Raw genomic sequence first — 24,001 nt, forward strand, 5'->3', positions numbered from 1 at the left:
CCCCATTAGCCCCCAAAAAGAAGAAAACTCCCCCTAAAAGATGTATTTGGATGAAAACAAGCTTCTAGAGTCCCTGAAAAGACCCATGATGGCCTTGGAGGCAAGAAACAGTATTTGGAAATATGTATCCCTTGGCAAGGACTGCTAATCTGGGTTTTCATTGTAAGCTACTTAATGTCATTTGGGGATTTGTCTAAAAGTGTGTTTTTCTTGTTTTCCTACTGCTGGCAATAGTCAGCAATCAGGTCACTAGAATCCATTTTAATTGATAATAATATTTTCAGGCTAATCCCTGAACAATCAAAAGATAAAGTGTGGGTCCAAACTTTACTGGAAAGACCCCCGTGTACTTTGGAGCATGTCCCGTAGCGTGCCAGCTCAGGGAAAGCTGGTGTCTCTCCCTGTGTGCACAGAGGAGGTGACAGATCGGGGACCATGAGAAGGGGAGGATGTGAAAATGATAGGATTTAGCATCTGTTTCATCATACAGCCTTTCCTCTGACCCAGCAAAGCCCTTTTAAAGACAGCGGGGTTTTCTTGCCTGAGTAACATTGCAGCCATACCACCTACTTGCTTCTCGGCCACTGCTGAAGTCTGTCCAGTGCCACTCCAGGCCAATGCCACATTCCCCAGGGAGCAGTATCCTGTCTGGGACACGCAGGCTCTGCTGCTCCCTGTACAAGGGAGAAGGGGATGATGACAGCGAAGAGAAAGGCTTGGCAGGGCTATAAATCATGAGCAGCACCTTGTGCTGTTTTGACATTGCTGTAGCCTTGGTTTTAGTCTTTCCACCATGAATAAGTCTTGAGATTTAGTAAGGATGTAGGTATGGATCTCTTGGGATACATGTGATACCTTCACATCCACCTGCCAGCTTCTCCGCCATCTATCCGTTTCCCTTCCCTACTTGCAAAGCCATTGTGCCGGTCATTCCAACTCCACTACATCCATTTGCAGGTGGTGTCGATGCTGCGCATGCAAGAGCCTGCCCACAGAGAAGCCAGATCTCATTTCTGAATCAGGGGTGACTTGGAGAGTTTAGTAATGGCTCTCCTTCTGTGTCTGGTAGAAAGAGGGGGCAGCATGAAAGGATTACGGCTGGATGCAACCGAGAGTTATTTTCACATGTTCCTAGTGTTAAGACACAGGTAAGTTTTAACAAATTTGCTGTTGAAAACACTGTCGTTCATGAAAGTAGGTGATGAATGATACTTTGTTGGGTTGTGTCTCTTGGCTGGTGCAGGTTGGATAATCTAGAAAGCAGCAGATAAAAATCTTAACGGCTTAATTCTCATTTATAATCCAAACATTGGAAAGATCTAACTGTTAGCTTGTCTTACAGCAGATCAGTACAGAAGTGAATTTGCTTGTGCAGTGACTTCTGCAGCTACTCTTTGTGGGTTTTCCTTTTTTGTCTTTAGGGTGCTAGGGCAAAGACTAGTGGGAGAGTTTGTGTCAGGTGGTTGGGCCAAGTCCTGATTTCTGCAGTGATCTCGCACCTCAGGGCTGATCCAGCAGCATGGGTTGGAGAAAATGCAGTGTGAGACCCTCTGTCAACACATCTCTAGGGCATTTATTTTCATTTCTAGGAATCCTTCCTGCTTCTACTTTGTGGAAGGGACCCTGTAAATAAAGCTGTTGTGTTTCAGTGACGGCATTGAAGAGGTCAGGAGAGGGGCACAGCTCCAAACTTAGCCAGGTAAGCAGTTCATTTTCATGACGGTGAGGCCGGTCAGAGCAGTCCCAAGCCTCATGCACTTATTTCCACATGCTCTGTGGTTCCAGAACCACCTATCTGGGAAGGGAAAACGTACATGCACATACTACTCCTTCTCCCCCAGCCCCAAGGAGTATTTCTGGCAGTGTTGCCTATGTGGATCTCACTTTGTACCAAACAAACATTAGGCTAAACTTAATTTCGTTTTCCTTTTATTTCTTATTTTGTTTCCAGGTGTATGCAACTTTTACTCTTTTGCAACCATTTTGCATGCTGTTTTCTGGTATCCTGCAAGCTACTCACCATCCACAGCTCATAGGCTGCGAAACACTAGTCCTGGATACAAGGCAGGGCTACAGGTAGAGAGAACATTAGCTGTGGGTTTGAGGCTGCATCTAGAAGGTAACTGAAGCCACATCCCTTCATGAGAACACATAGCTTAACCTTCCTACAGGACGTAAGCAAAGACCTACAACCACCTTACTTGTGAGCATTTTGGGCTAAAGGTGCACAGAAAAAGGCTTAATAAACACAGTGTTCTCACAGCAAGAAGCAGCAGAATTTGGCTTGACCTGCCACAGGGGGATTGTTCATTTGTTTGTTGTTCCAGGAGTCAGTGTTTTGTGCAGTGCAAACAAGCGCCTTGGAGGACAGGCAGCCACCTGGACTCAAAGGCAGTAGCAGGTGAGGTAGAGAAAGTACTCTTGGCACTGGGAAACGGAAAGTTACAAATAGAAATCAGAGAAGCTGATTTCACCGGGGCATGCAGTTTCTTCCCACTGTCATTTCAATGGGGGGAGATGACAAACCCGCATTCAGGTCTTTGTGGAGAGCCCTCTCCCCAAATCTCTGCCAGCCCCCCTGAGGGGTGCAGCCCCTGAACCAGGCCTGCAGCAATGCTCTCTCTTCCCAAGGTCTGTGTGCTTCAGCTCAGTTTTACACCGGAACAGCTTCCAACATGGCTCCATTTTCTTCAAAACTTCCTCCTCTGAGCCTGTTTCCAATCACAACTGCAATCTTTTCATGTTTTTTTGGCTGCCAGCTCATGGTTTAGTGCTGAGCAAGCAGCAGGCTACCTTGGACAGGGTTGTTCTCCTTGGACACAGCTATATCCTCCAAGAAAGGCATTAGCCACAAAGAACACAGTTGCTGTGCTCCAGCTGCAGAACAGCCACATATGCTAGATTTAATTCAAAGAATAAAGGATACTCAGATGTTTAATATAGGAAAGGGAATGCCAGAGTAAGTTGTAAGTGTAAATGGGCAGAGGCAATGGGAACCGAACCTCAGCAAGGCTTTGTCTGGGATGCCAAGCTCTCATACATGCTTAAACGTGATTTTTAATAGTTCTATTTACTTGAAATCAGCTTTTCTTGCTAGATTTTCAGCACCCCTGAACCCAGAGAAGATTGGGATCCCACCTGAAAACAAACCTGAAGGAAATGCTTTGAAATGTCAGTGATCCCGAGGGATGTGTTGAGAGGCCCTAGTTCATGTTCCTAGTCCTGATCACGTACTACTGAGAAGACCTGGTAAGAAAAATCCCTGTCTTTTTTTTTTTTTTTTTTTTTAATTGTTCTAAACAAAGCTGAACCATGACAGCTTAGCTCAGAGGGGCTAGCTGCTTTTTCTACATACCTGCTGAAGTTTGCAAGACATCATCCCACTCTGCTTACCTTCAAGGATGAGTCTGAAGCATCTCACAGAAGCAAAAATCTTAGGTAATTTTGTTGAGATCAGTGGTATAAAATAAGAGTTAAATGGCTCAGAAGTAATACTACGAGCATTTGCTTTGAGGCCTTCTTGAGGCCAGAATCTGTCTCATCATTGCAAATAATACCTGATGGCAAAAGTCACAGTTATAGATTTACCATTGTTATGAAGCTTAAGTGGTCCTTGAAGACTGGAAATAGCTTTTCTCTTGGCCAAGAATCTGCCCTCTCAACCTTTTGTTTGGCTGTTTGAATTCCCAGTATTTCTTTTTCACAAGGTATCTAACACTCATCATCATTAAAAAGACAATATTAACCAGCCTACCACCACCACCACCTTTTTTTTTTTTTTTTTTTTTTTTAGACTTCTCAGTAACTTGCAATAAACTGGTAGGTACTGGAAAAGATTCTAATATCCCAAGGGCACTTACATTCCTTAGACCCTAGGAGGTCTATGGTGAGGACAGATTGTCATAAAACCCTGAGCCTGTTCCCCAGTTCTGTGAAGGGGGGTACCAGTCACCCTGCCTGTACTACACTTTCTGTGCAGTCTTCTCTGCAGATGTGACCTCCCTGCCCTGTAGGCCCCCGGGGCTAACCAGAGAGTGCTTTTTGTCAACAGCTGTTCAGACAAGGCTGTTCAATGAGGGCTGTTGCTTCCCAGATCTGTAGATCAGTGTCCTAAAGCCACGTGGACTAGGAAGCTGGTCAGGTTGTTACAGCCAGACTGATGTATTGGCACCCACTCAGTATGTCCTTGGAGGCCCTGGATTTGTACAGACCTGCAGAACTGCTGTCTTCCCAGTCCATACTCTGATAACCAGCATGCTGGAAAAGGCACCACAGCCACATTACTGCTAGTTCCCTGCCCACAGGTACCTGTGAGAATGGAGGTCATCTGCACATGTGGTGTCTGGAAAGCCTCAGGTACAGGAGAGTGTTTTGTTCATCAAGCCAAAGCCAGGCACAATGTGGTCTTTAATATTCTCATCAAGAAACATCTTTGCTTTTACTTGTTCTTTCTTGGAGCAGTTTTAGGTTTGAGACCTCAACTAACTGATGGCCAAGTTTACTCACTCAGGAAATACTGCTTTATGCTTGCCCCATTATATTTTTCTAGGTATCTGCTGGGCACTAGCTGCAGTGACAGGTTAGGTGGATCTTGCCATTCTGTCACCTATGCTTTTATCAAACTTTTCTGTAAGTCAGAACAGGCAACAGAATACAGCTGATTCAGAGCCAGGGGCAGGGGCAGAATAATCTCAGCATGCAGCCAGGAATCTGTCTTGGAGAACAGCAAAATAACTGGGGTTTTATGATTAAGACTGTCTTCACTCAGGAGCAGCTTCTAAAATCTGCCTGTGCAATACTTACTGAAATTCAGCCCACAGGCAGGACAGTCATCTAGAGCAGTATCTCCAGGGAGGCCCAGCTCAGGGTCAGGCACAAACCTAGTCAGGCTGTACCAGAAAGCACATGCACTTAGAGCTTAGGAAAGGCTGCCTGGGCAGGAATAAAAATTAAGATAAATACCTGAAATCAAGAGTGAAAATCTCTTTCTTAAAGTCTTGAGGTTGTAATTTCCTGGAATTTCTACTTGTGGTTTTTTGTTTGTGTGTTTTTAAATACCAGAGCTCCAGTTGTATACTGTGAGTGAAGTTCTTGCTCCAGCTGGTGGTAGCAATTCTGAAAATTTCCTGAAGTTATATAAGTAGTGAATTACAGGGATGTAGGTTAGTTCAAGATGAATTCAAGTCATGTATTCCTTAGCAAAGATTCCTGGGAATATATCATCATGCCAAACTGACCCTCAGAAACAAAAGAAGAAAGTAAAACTAGTCAGCAAATTCTGCAGGGTTACCAAAGGACAAATATTTTCCGCTGTAGCAGGAATTATGAAGTTCTTCCTAGACAGAACATTCCTATCTTAAGGAAACAGTGCAAAAAGCAACCCAAAAGGACAGATTCCAAAATACTGTAGATTTTTCTAATAAAAAGCTATAATGAGTCCAGAAGAGAAGCCCAGAGGAGATGATTTAACTCACTTTTATCAAACTGTCAGACATTCAAACAGCATTCAACTTTAAAGATTTCACCATTTCAGCAAGCTTTCTTACAAAAAGGTTATGTTCATTCTAAGATACAAAATTCAATCTACTCGCTTCTATCAAAGTACAATCATCTCACAGATATAAACACTGATCAATAGCGTAGCATCTAGCAGTTGATGTATTTAAATATAAAACCCCACATCATTTTAAAGACATTTGCTTGCAAACAGTTCATTAATTATATGCACAAGGTAGAAGTCTCCTTACACATTGTATAATCTCCGTACAATGTTTTGTTTAAAGGACTGAGTTGTATCTAAGGAGAAACAGTGTTCTTCAGCCTTTTGCTTACTGAAATTGCAGCCATGAATGCTCACCCATCTTTAAAACAAATCAAGCCACAAGAAAAAGATGAATCTGAGGTAAGAACAATATAGGTTGCCTAATTTGCAGAAGACAGAGTTCCACAACAACCTACAGAAACTAAGGTAACTGTTTCCCTTAAAATCTTCCAGTAAGCACTGTTCTACTGAGACCTCTACTCTGTACAGGAGCTTGTTGCAGAGAAAACACAAGTGCCTGTGCCATTTGCAAGTTAGGTGTAGAAAGAATGACTAAAACACCAAGTGCTCTTGGAACTGAAATTCTGAGCTGATATTTTGCTGTTAGGAGGAAATTGTCTTGATAACAGTCCATTTGACACTGTCTGATTGAACATGAAGTGCAAAACAGGCCTAGAAATAAAACCGATGCTGAACAAATGAAAGACCCAAGGGGAGAAAAGAGAAAGATAGGTTAAACTCATTCTTTCAATCCAATCTATGCCACAGACATGGAATTTAAATTAGAGAAACAAAATTCTATCAGAACCTTTGTACAATTTCTCTTAACAAAGCCTAGAACAACAAAGCCTAGATCAACAAAGCCTGCTTACACTACTCTGGGTATTCCTGGAGACATGATTACACTGAGGGTCACATCTCTCTTCAACATCTGAAGGAAGGGCAATAAAATCCTCTGGGTATTTCAGCCCGAGCTGTAGTAACATTGGCATCAATCTAGCTTATGCACATAATTGCACTTGGTGTTGGCATAAAGTGTACTGCTGAAAAATGAAACAATGAAATCATTTTGCAATTTGCAGGAGATGATGAAGACCACAGCTGCTAACACCTTGCTTCTGCAGAACATCAGTAGTGCATATTTGGATTTTACCCAAGATGCGTGCAGTGGTCCTTAGCTGTACAAGTACTCTGGCTTCAGCCATGAGGTGGGCAGGGACAGTACAGACATACAACTTTTGTCTACTGCTGGCAGCTACTACCAGGCCTCCTTGGCTGAACAGGACAGGATCACACAGCTTTAGGTGATGCACTCTCATGACCTAAAGGTCTAAATCTTTGCCAGCGTAAAGCTAAGCGTAAAAAGGAGATGCATCTTTCCAAGGCGGTATCTCCCAAAAGCTTGCTGTTTTGCCTAACAGTGAGAAAATAAGCCCCAAAAACTGAAAATGCAAGAGGCCCAGTAAGAGCTGACATTTATTCAATGCTAATACCTAAAGATTTACAGATACTGAACAGTAACTCTTTTCTCACCTAGAGAGAAAGAAATGCATACGCACTGGTCCACAAGAAACAGCCACTGCCCACGTCAGTACTTTTTTAGGCTGTATGGCAGACCTAGAACCGATTTGGCACCTGGAAATGGTGGGGAACTCCACACAGCAGAGCTTGTGCGCTTGAAGTAGCGTGGTTTGCTTTTGTAAAAGATGTCCTCCAGCTTGGGGCTTGCAATCACCCCAAAGAGTGCATCAACATTGGGAGGGTTGTAGTACTGGCGGATTACAGCTTGGCTAAGCTGATTCCCTAGAGAAACAAAAGATTAAATTTTCATTAATTTTTTTAATTGAAATTGCTGTGCAGGCTGCTTGTATGCAATGTGTCCCTGCTCTCCTCGTCTCTAATCAGAGATCACAAATGGGAGAAATCCTGCAGTATTTGATGTTTTAAAGCACCCTGTTTAAGCCTAAAGATTCACCACAGTTCACTTGGAGGGCAAATATCGCATGTGCTGAATTCTGTCCGGGAACTAGAATAAGTTTGCAAGAGGCAAGGTTTCTCAGCTTTTCTTCCTGCAGATACCATTAGTTTCTCCACAATGTCTTAGCTCCCCTGGGGTAGGTGGAATATGAAATCATGGAAATGAGTATTTCAGAACCAGAACAGCCAGTCTGAAACCTCGTCCATGACATCTGGCATTACTTTGCTTTTTAAAGCCAAATCAATGTCAAGCAGGCTCAAGGCCACAGCACTAATTCATAATTATTCCTTTCACATTGGCAAAATGACACTAGAAGCTCTGTTAAGGCAGTTTAACAGAGTATTTTTTCCCCAACATTGTTGCAAGAAGATCCCCAAGTGGTAGAGGAGCCCTTAACTCAGCACTCCAGCCACGCTGCTGGAGATTAGTACTTTTAACTACAGTGTGCAAGTAGGAGGAACTGGGCAAAAATTTTACACCAGGTCTTACTATCCATTGGAGCAAAGCTGTAGTAGGGTTTGTCAGGGGATCTCAGCACAGATATCTTCCTGCTAACACATACCAGTGGCCCAGGCAGGGATGGGCTTGCGAGGCTGGCTTTCGTCATCAGTAGAGTCATCGCTATTCAGATCCATTCCATAGTTGTTTGGATTTACCGTGGGGGCCTTTGGATCTTTCTGGGCCTGTGGAGTCATCTGGTATGAATTGCAGGCAGGTGAATTCTAGAAGACAAATATATTCCACAGGCACTAGATGCAATAGCACTGCTACGCTTCCGAGCTGCAGCAAGATGCTTGTCGACTAGCGTACCTCAATATTCCATCTTTGCTTTATTGCATAATTGCAAAACCTGAAGTTTGGCAGTTCTAAAGTTTTGATCCAAGAACTTGACCCGAGTTCCAAAGTTTTGAGCCAATTATGACTTTGCATTGCCTTCTCCTGTTTAATTAGGCTGCTTAACTAACTGGATATGTATGACATGAACAAGCCAGCAATAGATGCATCTAATATACATACAGCAGTTCCATTCGATTCAAGCAAGGCTTGAATGGAGTTGTTACATCCTCAAAGCTGGAGCTGAGTAATGTACTTTAAATAGTCTGCAACCAAACTTCTGGGCTTAATAATATTAAACTGATTATTACCACGTAGAGAATATACACAGCTCAGGACAAACTGTATTACAATTTTTATGGGAACAGCATGACAGAGAAATGCAAGTGATGAAGAAAAATCTAAAACTGCAAATTTCACCAACCATGAAATATATCTAGAGAGTTGGAAAGTTTTTCTTCCTCATAAGACGCTGCCTTCATGGCTTTGTGTCCATTAACATTAACTCATATTTCACTAGTTTTGCACTTAAAGATTAAAATATATAGCTTTGCAAGGAGATAAAGATCCATATATTTGTTTTCAATGTTCAAGACCTGTACATTCACCTGCAGGTTTTTCTCAAGTTCCATCAGCAGTGAGGCCCAAATGCAATACTCTTGCACAGACTCTGCTGCCATCCTGTGGCTGTTTCCAGCTTTGAACTTAAATAACACTATTGCAGCATCTCTTCCGCCCGTGAGGTTCATCCAGTATTTAAAGAGGAGCTTAAAAAGGCAAGGTAACTGTAACAGCTACTGCCTTATCCTGACAACAAGAAAACCCTAGCAAATACTTGCTGCTTCTCTTCCCTCCTTTTGACTCCCCAAAAGTTATTTACATACTCAAGGCCACCAGGAGTCAACCTCAGATAACCAGGAAAAACGTTTACAGAATCCCTTCATTACTGAAAGGGAATATAAAAAGCAGAGGGTAAAACTGCCCATTGTAACAGCATGTCAATGCTGGAATCAAAGTTCTCTGATGTCATCCCTTAAAGAAATTTCACCAGAGAGAGCAGAATTACCTCTTTGTTTCCTAGGTGCTGTGTTTGGGCTATATCTTTAGCCTTTTGTTCCTCTGGTAGTTTCTTCTGTTCTTGCTCCTGACTCTTCGTCTCTGCTAGTCTCTGCTCCTCCTGCTGGCAAGCCAACGCCACAAATTAATTAATCTTATGAACTAAGCTATGCTGTTAACCCAGGGATCCATTTTTTTTATATGCAAAAAAAAAAAAAAAAATCTAAGCACCTAATTGCAAGTCTTGGTTGCTTGTGATGCTAAGGAGCACTTTGAACAAATGCAATGCAACAGTTAGCTTTCCTCATGAAGTGGCACAAACTGACCTTCCCATTTAAGAGCATTAGTTCCTGTCCTCTGATAATGCAATGACCTCAGGCTTTGAAAAACTTGCTACTGACTTTATCTTCAGGATATAGACATCAGAATCCAGCTGACCATCTGCAGATGGAAAAGTCTATGCTACTGATCTTAGCCTCTTCTTAGACTAATAAACAGTATTTTTATAGACCAAGTCATCCTATTGTACAGTAACCATCCCAAACAGGTCAAAAGAATCTCACCCTATGAATGCTTAGTTTTTCCTACTGAATCTAAAGGAAACCAAGAGGCTGCTAACTCAAAACCGTAGACATCTAAAATCAAGTGAAATAAATCCCACCCAGTCTTAACGGCAGGACAAGTTGTACTGAGGTCTACCACCAGCTGCCTGTCAACTTCACAAAGCTAAATGAGAGCGAGGGGCTTGCTGGGCATGGAGGGATCCCCACCAAGGAATTCAGCTCCCTGAAGGCAGCTGGACAACTGCTGTCAGTGTGCTAATACCACAGCTCTGCTAAGTGGAGTGACAATAATTTCAGGCAAATGTTGGAAAATTTCCAACCAACTATTCCAACCTTCTGTTCTTTCTCACAAATCATCTTGAAAGCGCAAGTTCTCCCAGATCTTATATAAACCAAAAAGCAACAGTCCCAATAGCAAAAGGTTTGCTACCAATTCCCAGCAATTACTCTGTGCAAATACTTCAGAAGGGACATTCCAAAAGCTACCTGAACAACACCTGTGGGCTTTACCTCTGCTCTGGTGAAAATGTATGCTGCAAGTTAAGCAAAAACCTGAGCCTATCCAGCTGCAATTGCTTTATTCAAATAGCATGAACTGCCAAGGCATCAAAAGTTCCCTCTTCAACACCACAAGCAAAAACACCTGCTTAGTTTATCTATGCTGCATGACTGTTGCAGAAAAAACCTACAAGTCTGTACTTGTGGTTCTGTTGAAGGTGGCACAAATGTAAAATTAAGATGTTATTCTGAAAAGTCTGGAATAAATTATTGATATCAAGAGAGGTGCGGATACACCTGGGCACAGAAAGGGGGAAAAGCTGAAAACCTCGCTTCAATTCAACATGTGTGTTTTCTGTTCTTTCTTCTTGCACTGCTCCCATCTAAAGAGAGCAAGCGTACCTTCTGAAATGGACAGAGAACAGACTCTGGGTAAAAGCACCTTTGGTTGGCTCAAGTTCAGAAGTGCAACAACTCAGTCATCAGGGTTCTTGATGGCTTCACAGCTCAGCTGCTCCTAAGAGTAACGGCTACTGAAGTCAGATCCACATGGCTCTACTCATCTACAAGTAGTGAGTACTTACTTCTTTCTTTTCCGTCTCTTTGTGGAGCTGTTCTTTAGCAGACAACAATTCCTTCTGCAGGCGAGCAGCTTTCTCCTGCTGTTCATGTAGCCTGAGAACCAAAGCAACAGACCATTACTCTCAAAACTATGCAGGGGTACCCTCCCATCCAGTGCCTGCTGCAAACCCCTCTTTTTCTCACAGCTTTTCAGGGCACATCCCACCATACTTCCTATGTTATTGAGCCCAGAATTTCTTCTTGGCATCTCAGTACACATAATGGTCCAGAGTTGCACCAACAGCACAAAGTAGCTCTTCACTGCTTGGGCGTTTCAATAGTGCCCTCAGTTACTGCTTCTTTTCAAAGTCCCAGCACGGAATTTAGTACATAAATGGATATTGTCTTACTTTTCTGCCTGGATCCTCTCCTGTTCCTTCTTCTTCTCCAGCTCTCTCTCTGCAGCCAGTTGTTTCTCTCTCTCCTGTTCTGCCTGTCTCTGTTCAGCAATCTTCCTGGCACGTTCCTGCTCCTCTTCCTTCCTCTTCTGCATTAGCTCTTTGTGCCGACGTTCCTCCTCCTCCTGGTAAGCCCAACAAGGCAATTACACACCTTACGTTGTAGAGGAACAAGCTCCAGAATAAAGGAGCAGGAACACCTTATTTGACTCAAGTCTCCAGCACCTATCGGTACGCAGCAGGGAAGCAACTCAGGGCTTAAGTCCCAGTGCTTTCAAGGTAGGTGCATCATCTCTCCAGCTATTTCAATGCTGGCCTTCCCCTGCCCACAATGTACCCCAAAGGGCCTAATGGCCACCATGCTTTGGATCTCTGAGAGACAGGTTTGACTGAAAGATTTTAATACTTGCCAATCCACAAATTAAGGTCTTTAGTAAGAATCTGTCCAGAACTGCAGAAGAAATGTGGGTCACAATCACCACTAACAGCTTACAGCATATTGCAAGAGGAAGCAGGAAGCACAACACTGCAGAGAGCACAACACTGCAGAGAGCTTTAAGGACAAAGTCTCTCCACTACACTAATTTCACTCAGTTGTTTTGTGTTAGTACTCCCGCTGGATTCCTTGCTTACAAAGACTGTGGCAGACTGTGGCCATTCTAATTGCATGCAGGATGACAGGATGGGCTCCAGCACAGACCTGCTGCAGTGCTTTTTGTTTTCTGGCCTCTTCATCATGCCTGCGCCGGGCCTCTGCTTCTTCCATTTTCTTGGCAGCTGCTTTCTTTTTCATCTTCTCTTCTGCCAACCTTTCTTCCCGCACCTAAGACACACATGTAGCTAGCTGAATACCTAAATCTCAGACAGGACAGTTCTCTGTGCATGTGAAATACCATAGCAGCAAGTCTCAAAGATGCAGAGCTCCCACCCTCTCACAAAGCAAAAGCTTCCTTTTTTGCCACCACGAGCCAATGGGATCTGTGCTTTTTTTTAAAAAGGTAGTATTTAGGGAAATGACCTTCTTTTACATCTCCATAGGAAGAGCTGATCCTATTCTCGTATTTATACACCTAATACCACAAAAAACCATCAGAATATGTTCTCAGAACCATGAAATAAGAAAAGCAGATGGAGATAATTAAAGCAGAGAAATTACTGCTATGGTCCCATGTGCAAATTGTCTGAAAATCTCATATACAAGAAAGGGTCTGGAGGGAGTATGTTTATTTTCACCTTTTCATCTATTAGTCAGATGGGAGAACAACTTCAAGTAGATAAAGCCTCAGGGCCATTAGGCTGGCTTTATCTACTTGAAGTTCTTCTCCCATTTGTCTAACAGAGCCTTGCTAAAGCCCATTTAGATTCATAATTCTGGAAAATAAGGGTTTTCATCTGCCATTTGCTGTAACCACAGAAAGGCAGTCACTCAGAATCACCAAGTTTCTGGAAAGATCTTCATTCAACCATTCTCCAGTTCATTCTCTAGATTTCAACAGCCTCAGTTCCTCTCTTTCTGGAAGGCACGGTCATGTGGCACCATCTACCTCAACAGACTTTATTCTCCCAAATAAACTCTATAGGTATATTAGGCCTTACCTTCTCAGTCTTCTCATCAAACAGAGCTATCTTCTGCTCAATGCGCCTTTTCCTCTCTTCCTCTATTTGCTCTGCCCGTTCCCGAGCTTGCAACACTTTGCGCAGGCGCTCCTCGCGCTTCCTATAGGACACAGCCCAACTTCATCATTGTAGTCCAGCTAGATGAGTTCTTTACAACTCAAATACAAGGCCAACAGACACAGCTCTTGGGCAGCATGAAATTCAATGAACGAAATACACCATTCATTTAAACATTAGCAATATTTTTAAGATCCACCTGAGGCAGAGGACTTAAGACAAAAAGCTGAAGAAGCAGTCAGCTAGGATAGTTAACTTTTTATTAGCATTCCAGACAGATACTATGAGAACAAATACTGTCTTTGCAGCATGAGAGCAGGCCAACAAGAATTTTTGCTGCAGGTAAGAACACTGCAAGATAAAAGACCTAGATATAGGGACCTACAGGTGCAGAGAGAGCAGTCCAGACAAGGGAGAAAGCATATACTCACAGCCTTGCCTCTTCTAGTCGCCGTTTCTTTTCTTCCTCCAGTTTTTGTTTTCTCAGCTGCTCAGCTTCTTGCTTTTTTCTCAGAGTCTCTAGCTTCTGTCTCTCCTTTTCCTAGGTGGATTGAAATGTGATTACACCTACCTGCCAGGGCTTCCTTCTACCTCAACTTGCTCAGGTTAAGGGCCCGGAGGTAACACCAAGGAACTGCAGCCAGAACCAAAGGATGGTAACAAGCCTGAAACAGAGCTCAGGTAGCCTGTGATGTGGTCATGGATGTTTGGGAACAGATGCGATAGAAAACAAGGCAGTGGTATTAATCTTAGAGAGCGAGAGAAGCTAGGCAGCTGAAACAGAAGCATCAGCTCCTGAAGTCCAGGCAGCTTCCGCAGAGATTGCAGACAGACAGCACTGTGATTTATGTTGGTAAAAAGAACCAAAAAAGCAGTGCTAATGCTTGGCAACGATACTGACATCCTGCAGCGAGCGTAGGGGACAGATGGTGCTCTAGGAAACACCTTGCATACTTAACTCAGAGCTCCCACTGGCATCTTTGCTTCCCACAAAGCTTCATCTCATGGTAAACCACCACCATTTAGACAGAGTGCTTACAGCTTGTTTCAAGCACACAGTCAGCCCCATATGTCATTCAGGCAGAAATGCAGGACATTTGTCCCATTTTTTCCAAACAGTCCAGCTAACTCAGCCTAAGTGTACTGCCAATTAGAAAAGCAAGATCCAGCCATCACTACAGTCAGAGCAAACAGATTAAGATAAATTAATGCCAGATTTGATACTGCAGATGCCTAATTATGACAGGCCTGCCTGGTTTTAGTACAAACCCACTGATAAGCATGGTGAACTATTCAAGCGATTACCTTATGCTGGGCTCCATGTTGTAAATGATTGGTGTTATTAGTATCTAAACTGGCTAATTTGAAACTAACAATTATATCTTATTGCTCCAGTGCTATTTAGTTACATTTAGCCCCCACACAATAAAAATCCTGAGAGGAGGTTGCCCACACTAAAATAAAACCTAAAATGTAACATTCGATGAACTGACAGCAACAAAGGATGCACTAGTCAGAAGACTCTTTTCTCATCATATTAGCTCCTTTGCCAATACAGACACTAACATCAACAGGAACACCAGTGAGATTGAAGCTCGAATCCTTCACTACTTCCTCATGATAGACTTCTCTTATCTGCTGGAGTACAGCAGCAACCATGACAGCTTTAAGCAATACAAAGAAGTTCTGATACTAAGTTGCCAGATAGAAGCAACATGCAGTAAAACCAGTTTCTGCAGTATGCCCTCCTCTCTGTCCCCAACTCTCCTACAAGTGAAAACAAGCCCTAGAACTAACCTTATTTTGCAGGCAAGTTGTTGGGTATTAGAAGTACGAGCGATCTATGCTCAGCATGCCAGCTTCTAGCATGTCCCCAAGTGCATCTGTGAAGCTACACCCTTGTACTTGCCTGATGCTGTCAGAGAGCTGTTCTGGAATAGGAACTACAGCACACTGATTGAAACCTGCTTTTCCTTGAACACTGACTTCTCTTCCGAGTTAAATACCAAATCTAAATGCAGATCAGGTAAGAGTGAGGGCTGCCCATCAGTGATGCAGGTAGTATTCCTACTGCAAGTCCAGCCCATATAATTAAATTATCATGATTTATGACCTGTGTAAGCAGAACACAGGGAAAACCAACTCCCTTTGGAAATCTAGAACCAGATCTCAAATCCCATCCACCCAAAGCACTAGTCTGTTTGGGTACAGGTGCTTCCCCAGTGATGCTGTCAACTTCGCTGTGGTATTGCATAGGTAGAGGCATCTGCCTGCAAACAGCAAAGGTGCGTTGTTTGTCTTTGCTGGTTGCAACAATTATACTACACTGATATTGATGCCTATTAGATTTGGATACTGGCATACTTGTCTCACTGACCCAGCAGTCTCCTATTCAGGACAGTCTCATGTTTCTTCCTGCTTCAAAGGTCTGAAAAAACTCAGAACACCAGAAGCTTGGATTTAAGAGGCATTTGCTCAGATCTCACTCATTAGAAAGAAGTCCTAGAAAGGAGACTGTGGATGTGCAGACTTCAGTTTATATATACACCTCAACTGCAGTATTCAAAATCCCCATGATTTTCATTTCTCAGTTTTCATTCCCGACTGTTACTTGCTAATACCACAGGGGAATGCTACAGTAATAAACCTTAGAGTCCAAATTAGAACTCTTTAGGAAGTTCTAATTAGGAAGACTAATCAGTCAGACTAATTAGTCAGCTTCTTTAGGAAGCTGACTAATCACAATTTTATTTAGTTTATATAAGTGTAAACAGACTGCTTAAAGTTACTTCTTAGTTTTGTATGGGTTGAAAAGTTTCTTTCATGTCTGTGCTTTAACTTAGATGCTCATCAGACCATCATGTACTAGCTTAAAACAGTCTCGTCTTACCTTGGGATTAGATTGAAGAGGAGTGTTGTACCTGATAAAAGATTTTATTACTCCATTTCTCCCCACAGAGCTTGGCGTCATGAGGAGCTGGTTCTTCTGCACAGTGTGCAAAAACGTTTTGAAAGGACGTACAACCTATGAGAGCAAAGCCAAAAACGATCGTCAGGAGCGTGAGTAGGAAACAGGTCTTGGTGAAGTACATCAGGGTTACAAGGATCTTACTTTACTGGCTGGAAAGGTAGGGGATGGGGTTTTTCTTCTTGGAGGAGAAAGCCCTCCATCTTCTGCTTGCTGATTGTCATAGCGTTCATCCACAGCTCTTTTGTAACTTGGCTTTCTCCTGTGAGAAAAATGCAGTCCATCACACATGGCAAATCCTCCTGATTGTCTCAAAGTCAGGTTTAAAAAAAGGTCATAAAACTATCCTAGCTTAAAAGATATTTCATTGTGTATACACAAGTAGGTATTAAATAAAAAATTTCTAATGTGATAGAAGATACAGATTAAATCCTCTTTTCATAGAGGCAGAGGAAACTTACCACAAAAGTTTCACAGTCACGAAACACTGAAGCCATTTAACAATGTTCAGCATTAAACCTGCTTTCAACTGAACTACAGATCTCCAGAGGCACCTTCCAACCAGAATGATTCTACAAACATACCTGGCACTCTGGGGTGGTTCCTGGGTCTCCCCATTCTTATTTAAGTTGCTTTCTGGAAGAAAAAAAAAAAAAAAAAACAAAAAAAAACCAACAGTTACACAGTTAATTCTAGCAGAAAAAAGAATCCCTTCCAACCCAGCTTTGAAAGCAGACAACAGATTTAGCAGCTCACTAAATAGCAAAAAAACCTGCCATGAATTATGCACAGCAGGACCTTTCTTGCTTTCAGCAAGCAACTGCACAGTGCCATTCAAACCTAGAAATACAAAATAAAGCAAAGCTGTCTAAAGTAATCTGTGGTATGCAGTTTGCACTAATGCAATGCTATTGTGTTCTGCACAGATACAGAGCAACTGCTTGCTTCAGAAACGGGGTTCAGCTAGGTCTCCCATGGAGAACATGCATCCCTCCATCTTCATTACATCTGTTTCCATGTGCTTCCCAGGGTGGAAAATAACTCCAGCACAGAATTTCCTAACTGTTAATCTCTTCAAACAAATCCTTGCTTGTCAAAGGTTAGTTTTTCAAACTGGGCTGTCAAATTAACTAGCCAATCTTTCAAACCTCCCAGTCAGCCTCCCAACAAAGTGACAACTTTTTAAAATTCTGCCACAAAAATTCTCTGGAAGCTACCGTTGTTGCTCGTCTCCTGCGGCTGTTCATTTCTGCTGATGGTTCGAGAGCGAAGGGACATTTGTGGACTTTGAGGACTCTGTAGGAAAAGCAAATGGGTTTCAGCATGATTCTCACACAGAAACAGCCAATTACTGTTTCAAATCATAATGTCATTCTGACAAGGACACTCTCTGCAATATTACCAGAGAATGGAAAACCATATACATAGTATAAAGTATTGGTGGCAGTACCCAGAGTGAAGTCCTAACCTCCAGCTGTGAAAAATACCTCAGGACACCATCTTGGTAAATTCCTTGATGTCATGTCATCACTAGAAGCAGGGATGTTAACAGAACACAAGTATCTGCAATAAGGGATGCACTGCTTAAACTGAACTCATAAACTATTAAGGACAAAAGCATTTCAAGTTGGAAATCTGTTTATGCTTGCTGGACTTTTGGCAAGAGTCAGGCAGCACTCATTTTACTTAGCAGTGATGAATGGACAGAGACACAGCAAACAGCTCATTGCCTTGATTTATCTGTTTCTGTTATGAATGTGATACGCATTGCTATTTGCCGCCTTTGCACTTAGACCGATACAAAATTACTTCTGTTGTGATAATGGTTTTATATGCCTGCAAGAGAGCTGGCAATGGCTTTTGAGATCTGCACTCTGCTAGCAATGCAAGCATTAACTCCACTCCCCAAACCCATGTTGGCCAGCATGTAGGCTGGCAGACACAAAGGAGTTGGGAAGAGAATAAAAAAGAAGTATGGAAACTTTATCCTCCCCAAATGCTTCTGTAGGGTCTTATCCTAAGGCTAGGTATAGGAAGCATCTTGTAGCGCAGCAGAAGGACATAGATCTAATTCATTCGAGATCAGGCCTGAGAAGAATCTGACCTTTAAGTAACAGCATGCATACAGGTACTGTCTTTACATGTTCCCATAGACAAAGATGTTTTCTGGTTTGAGAAGGTTGCTGAGTCACATTTTCATGCTGCTCACAGCTCCCAAAGGAAGTCTCTGGCAGAAACCAAACCACGTTTGGTTTGCCAAGAAAACTGCTGATAGATAGAAAGACAGATAGACAGACAGACAGACAGACATACAAACAGAAAGCAAGAAAGGGGGCGGTAACCTGGTGACATAGGCTAAGAATGGGACAGGCTACAAGGTCCCACTCCCAACAGCAGCAGTATAGAAATAAAAGATGAGGATCAAGGGTAGATCAAATACACTACATGAACTAGACTGTATTTATAAATTCATCAGGGTACAGAAACAAAAGATAAGAGTCCTCTATTCACAGATCTGCAAAGCAGTCTGTCAATTTTTCCTCTTCTTGCCATTTTCCCTTTAAGCTTTTCTACAATTGTGACTCAGGCAGCTAAAAATCCAAAGGCACTAGAAAAACTGAGTTTATTTGGACTTTGGCAGATCTAGTGACAAGCACAGCCATAAAAGCATGTATAAACCTGTCCTTGTTTACAGAAGTGCTTAAGGCCACAGAACTCTGCTCCATTAATTCAGTCTTTGCTTATTGAAAATTATTCTGGACAAAACACTGACATAATCCTGGGATTTCTTTCTCAGGAGGGCAGTGAGAATTGTGGAGGGATATGTTTTGACCTTAATGATATTTACAAATTTCTGTGGTTGTCTTAAGACAAACTGACACGCTTTGAATAATCTGCAGGACTAACGAAAAGGTCAAAAGAAGCTTTAAAAATACAGAAATAGTAATAGTGTACAAACTGCGTCCAACTGAAAAAACTTCCCTGAACTGTAAGAAGGTTATTTATCTGTATAGATTCAGGATTGAATTTTCATACAACTGATCTCTAGCCAGAAGCTAAGAAGCAAGAGCCAGAAAGCAGGACTTCACTCAATGCCAGTGATACCAAGGTCGGTATTCAGTGCTGGTGCGCGTCAACCCATCATTTACATTTACATCTATTTATGCAAAATGACAGAGAGAATGTAGTCAAAGCTGGCCTTGGCTTTGAAAGCACCTGAGATTGTAACACCATACTGACAGAATACCTCTACTTGCATCCAAAATAAGCCTTGGGTCACATGTGCTTATTTTCCAAAGAAAACTTTACTGGGTTTTGTTTTGCCAATTTTGGAACATTGTGATTAAAACAGACTTGACAATCTAGAATTTCTCTAGTCTGGGTATCAGAACTAGGGAGGCTATGTATAAGCTCATGCATGCATGCGAGCCAAGTGCTCTATGCCTTCTCTATTCAAGTGCTATGCAGCCCGTTGACCAAATCCAGTGATCTGTGGCCAGAGCTCCTTAACTCCCCAATAACAAATGAGAGGTGTTTTCAACACATTTTGCTTACAAGTCCATACAAACAGAAATGCTTTTAAATCTCTGCTCAAATCTTACCAACTTGGAGGGGGTACAAGGTCCAGGAGGAGGCCTAGAAAAAAAAATAAAGAAAAAAGGCAGCCATGTTTAATAACATCAAGGAAACTGGGAAGCCACTTGTTATCTGTAAGCAGTGCATTTTATACCAAGAATGTCACTGTAAAAAAGTCCTCCAAGCAGGATATTAAGGATAAAGAAAGATCTTAAAGTAGTCTCACCCAGTTTTGACAACTGTTTCTTCATCCTCTGGCACCTCTCCAGAGCTGGAGACTGCAGGAAAAGAAAAAAATGCCAGAGCTATAACATACAGGTGCAGGCCAAGACTCTTTGTAGGAGCGAAGTTCGCTCATGACTCTTATAGAGGCATTTGCTCTGCCTCCTGGGTTACTGCCTACAATTCAAATGCATGCCGCTACAAGTAAGGGCAGCTGAATATACCTAAGTAGCACTAGAGAAAATGCTGCCTGCAATTTAATATAAGAAAACAGATGTTTTCAATTATAGATGAGTTCTAAGTGATATTCAATGAGCTTACATTAAGAGTGACTATGTTTGGGCTCAGACTCATTTTGCAGGGCCACATCCAAGTATTAGCAGTATTTAAAACCAGCATTATTTACAGTCCCAGTGCTGCTTCCTGCTAAGCATTCCAGCTGGCTGAATGGTAGCTAGCTTTTAAGTACCATCACAGCCGGGAACTGCTGTTAATAATTAAGGCAGCAATGCAGCTTCAGCCTGGGTGGAGTACACAAGGGCAGACTTTGCACAGGCGAAGCATGCAGTCTGCTCCCGTACTTCCATCGCAGGTGTTATCGAGGAAAGCACAAACACACATGCTGTGTACACATATCCAGTGCAAGATCTGCTGCATCAGAGACACAGCAGATACACTCTGCAGTCAATTAACATGCTTTGGGCTTTTGGACATTCACCAGCTCAACTGGAGCTGCCTGAAACATCTCAGTTCCTCTCCTTATACCTGGAAATTTTGACTAGGTAGAAAAACAGTCATGTCAAGTAGCGTAGAGGGAAGAAATAAAGCCTTCCTTAAACCTCCCAAGTAACCCAGATCCGGACAATACGGACTGATCATTTAAACTAAGTAGATAAAGCTACTTCAGTGCCTCTTCAAAGTTACAGATGAGGAGACTTCCCTACAGTTTCATTTTTTACTGAGGGAGCTCTCAACACTGCACTTAGAAACTTACACAGCACTCCACACTACCCTGTTACCGGCACAGGAAATCCTCTACTGGGTACTGCAGTGCTCTGGTTCTGGAAAAACATTCAACTAGAACAGTTAAGTTGGTACGGAAAAAAATACTACAGTGCTTGTCCAAACATATCCTTCTACAGCAAAAATAGGATAACTCTTCAAGAAAAGTCAGTTTTATACAGCACAAATCCCACAAAGCTAGAACACTGCAGATGAACACATTACAGTAATGTTATTTCAGCTGTACTAGTTCTCCTTCAAACAAAAAAGTATGCTGTGCAAAAGAGCCAATCTCTCCTCAACATCAAATTGTGTGGAAGAGGTTCTCTTGCATCATCTGCATTTCAGGAGCCCTTTACTAGTCCACCATTTACTAGCCACTTCTTTCCCTCAACTTGAAAAAAAGTGATGCTATATCCATCACTGTTCTGCACCAAATCCAATGCTTGCATTCCAGTAGCACAGAAGAATATTTAAATCAGTTTATCCTTCACTGAAACCCGACTCTATTACAAACTGTGAAAGTTTAGAAGACTTTTAATAAATTTACAAAAAGTTCAGCCTCAAAATTCCCTTCTCAAAAGAGGAGTTCTAGAACTAGCAGCCAGATTCTTCTTAGGGCAGTGCATCTGTGATAGCTACCTCATTTCCCAGAAAACATGCAGGCCTTTGTGAGAGCCCATACCCCTCTTAAGCAGCCACCAGCAAAAACAAACCCTGTTTGCCAGCTTCCTCCTTAGCTTTGCAAGCTACACCACGAAACTCAGAGACATTAAGGTTGTTCTCCCAGATGATTTACAAGGCTGAATTCACAGGCCACAAACTAGCAGTTACCTGGGTTTCTCTACTCACGTAGGTCTCTAGAAAGCCAGTTAGAACATCCACACTTAATTGCAGCTTGTCTAGCCTAGGAGGATCAGCTGCTACACCCAAAGTGAAGAACTAGCTCCATAACATTGTTTTCCTTCAGCAGCAAAAAGCAGTATATCAACAAAAAGAGCAGGAAAGGTGCAAAGCAAACTCATCTGGTGACATCCAATCTTACCATCCATGCGACTGGAGGACACAGATGACTTCTGAGCTGCCTTCCTCTTGACCATTGCCCTGGCGATAGATTTCCGCATCATACTTTCCCTCTTGCTGGCTAGTGAGTATTTCTCTGCCAAGGAGGTTCTGTGAGCCATGGAAGTTTTACCCATCAGACTCCTGCGCACTGAACGACGGCTCAGCCTGGAGCCTGTCGGAGTCCCTGGGCTATCCCTTATGTGCTGGGAAGGCTCCTTATCAGACCCCTCTTGTACCTCAGCAGAGTCATCTACCTCCTCCAGCCTAGGCCCTTCACTTAAAACAACTGTAGTGTCAGCTGCCTTTGCTGTCTTCAGCTCGGACACAGCCTCGCTTTCTCCGGCATCGTTTGCCTCGGGGGTATGAGGGATCATCAGCTCAAAGGCTGTGGGCACAGGCACCAATTTGGCAACACTGCTTTCTCTGGGAGAACCATCATCTGAACTCAAGACAAAGGTCGTGGAGAGCTTCTCTGCTGCTTTAGATGCACTCTTCTGGACGTGTAGCTCAGTGGTAATGTGATCACTGACATCAGCTTCTACTAAGGGAACCTTCCCTTCTACTTGCTGGACAGGAGGCGTCTCAGGAAGGACCTGGGAGCTTTTAGCAGATGTTGCAGCCTGGGATCTTGTCACACGTTGAGGTGGACAGATTTCTTTGGCCTCAGCCCTGATTAGTTCCAGGTTTTCTTTATTCCGGAGTCTTTGAGAGTATCGTATGGAGGGTACCACCTTGAGACTGCTATTCCTCCTTCTAGATAATCTAACAACAGGAACAGCATGTTAGACTGGAACTGGATTCGGGGATAGACCGAAGCCCTTCTGCCCACAAACGAGAACTCACAAACAGACAAAGCTAAAACACGTGGGACGAGCCCCTCTAAGAGCTCAACACTCGGAGAGCTGCACAAAGCGGCTCACGCAGACAGTAGCAAGTGTACATCATCGCTTTAGAGCGGAAGAGATAATGAAAGAAAGGAAACAGAGACATAAAAGGGAACCGAGTGAGGAAGAGCAGTGCCTTTCAAGAGGCCCCCTGGGCTGGGCCTTTAACCAGGCTGGAGGAGGGAACGCCAGGGCACAGGCTTCGCGGGGGGGGGAATCACCCTGCGGCCTCCTGGAGCGGGCTTTTCAGCCTCCCGCCAGCTCCCTCCCTTCCTCCAGGCGCTGAGGGGACCGCTCGACTCCACCAGCCGCCGGCCCGGCCTCTCCCCAACACGGCGCTGTCCGGGCTCCGGCCCCCCCCGCCGTCCACCCCGGGAGGGCCCCGGCGGGCCTACCTCTTCCTGCTCGGCTCCTGGTTCTCCTCCTGCAGGGCGGAAAGGCGCTTCCTCCGCTGCCGGTTCTTCTGCGACGGCGTCTTGGGCATCAGCTCCGGCTCGTCGCTGTAGTGGCTGCGAGAGGAAGAAGAGAGGCGAAGGGGGGGGGGGAGGGGGTGTCAGCGCGGGGAGCGGCCGGTACCGGCCCGGTGTGGGAGCAGCGGGGGTCGGTACCTGCTGAACATCCTGGCCGCCTCCTCACGGATCTCATTCAGCCACACCAGGTCGGTCTCGTCCACCTGCCGCAGGAACTCCGCTAGCCGCCGGTTGCATACCGCCGGCAGCTGCGCCGGGCCCGCCGCCGCCATCATCGCCTCAGCCGCCCCTGCCCCAACTGCCCGCCCGCGCGCGCGCACGCCCCCGGCCCAGCCCCACCGCCCGCCTGGAATTCAAACCTAGCGCCCGCCTTCCGCCCCGCTGACGTCACCACCCCGTCAGCCTATCACCGCCGCGCCGCCCCCCAGCCCGCCCTTCCCCATTGGCTGCGAGACGACCACGGGAGCACTCAAAATCGGCTCCCCTCTGCTTGCCGGCCTCTGTGGCCGCGGAGGACTCGGCTTGGAAGGCGGGGCTTGAAGGGGGCAGGCAAATAGGCTGCGGGGCTTTAACGGCGGGGGAGTGATGGACGTGGGTAGTGGCCAATAAGAGACCCCGCCTTGGGGCGCGCGCGCCGTGATTGGTAGAGG

General features: G+C 44.0%; 1 protein-coding gene across 2 annotated transcripts; it reads right to left on the bottom strand.

The window, feature by feature from the left end:
- Positions 1–5,459: 5,459 nt before the first annotated feature.
- INCENP (inner centromere protein) lies at positions 5,460–23,661 on the bottom strand. Of its 2 annotated transcripts, XM_052811550.1 has the most exons (17): positions 23,490–23,661; positions 23,277–23,390; positions 21,978–22,759; positions 19,935–19,986; positions 19,735–19,768; positions 17,350–17,428; positions 16,717–16,768; positions 16,277–16,394; positions 16,055–16,189; positions 13,596–13,705; positions 13,087–13,207; positions 12,191–12,313; positions 11,443–11,615; positions 11,056–11,146; positions 9,421–9,534; positions 8,083–8,242; positions 5,460–7,345 (listed from the first exon to the last, which is right to left on the bottom strand). In XM_052811550.1, the coding sequence occupies exons 1-17, from the start codon at positions 23,624–23,626 to the stop codon at positions 7,131–7,133; spliced, it is 2,610 nt and encodes an 869-aa protein (XP_052667510.1). In that variant the 5' UTR covers positions 23,627–23,661; the 3' UTR covers positions 5,460–7,130. The 2 variants fall into 2 exon arrangements, with proteins under 2 accessions (XP_052667510.1, XP_052667511.1); XM_052811551.1 differs by lacking the exon at positions 9,421–9,534 and having other exon boundaries at positions 23,490–23,660.
- Between the last annotated feature and the right edge of the window lie 340 nt (positions 23,662–24,001).

Source organism: Harpia harpyja, chromosome 16, assembly GCF_026419915.1.
Source record: "Harpia harpyja isolate bHarHar1 chromosome 16, bHarHar1 primary haplotype, whole genome shotgun sequence".
In the NCBI taxonomy this organism is placed as follows: Eukaryota; Metazoa; Chordata; class Aves; order Accipitriformes; family Accipitridae; genus Harpia; species Harpia harpyja.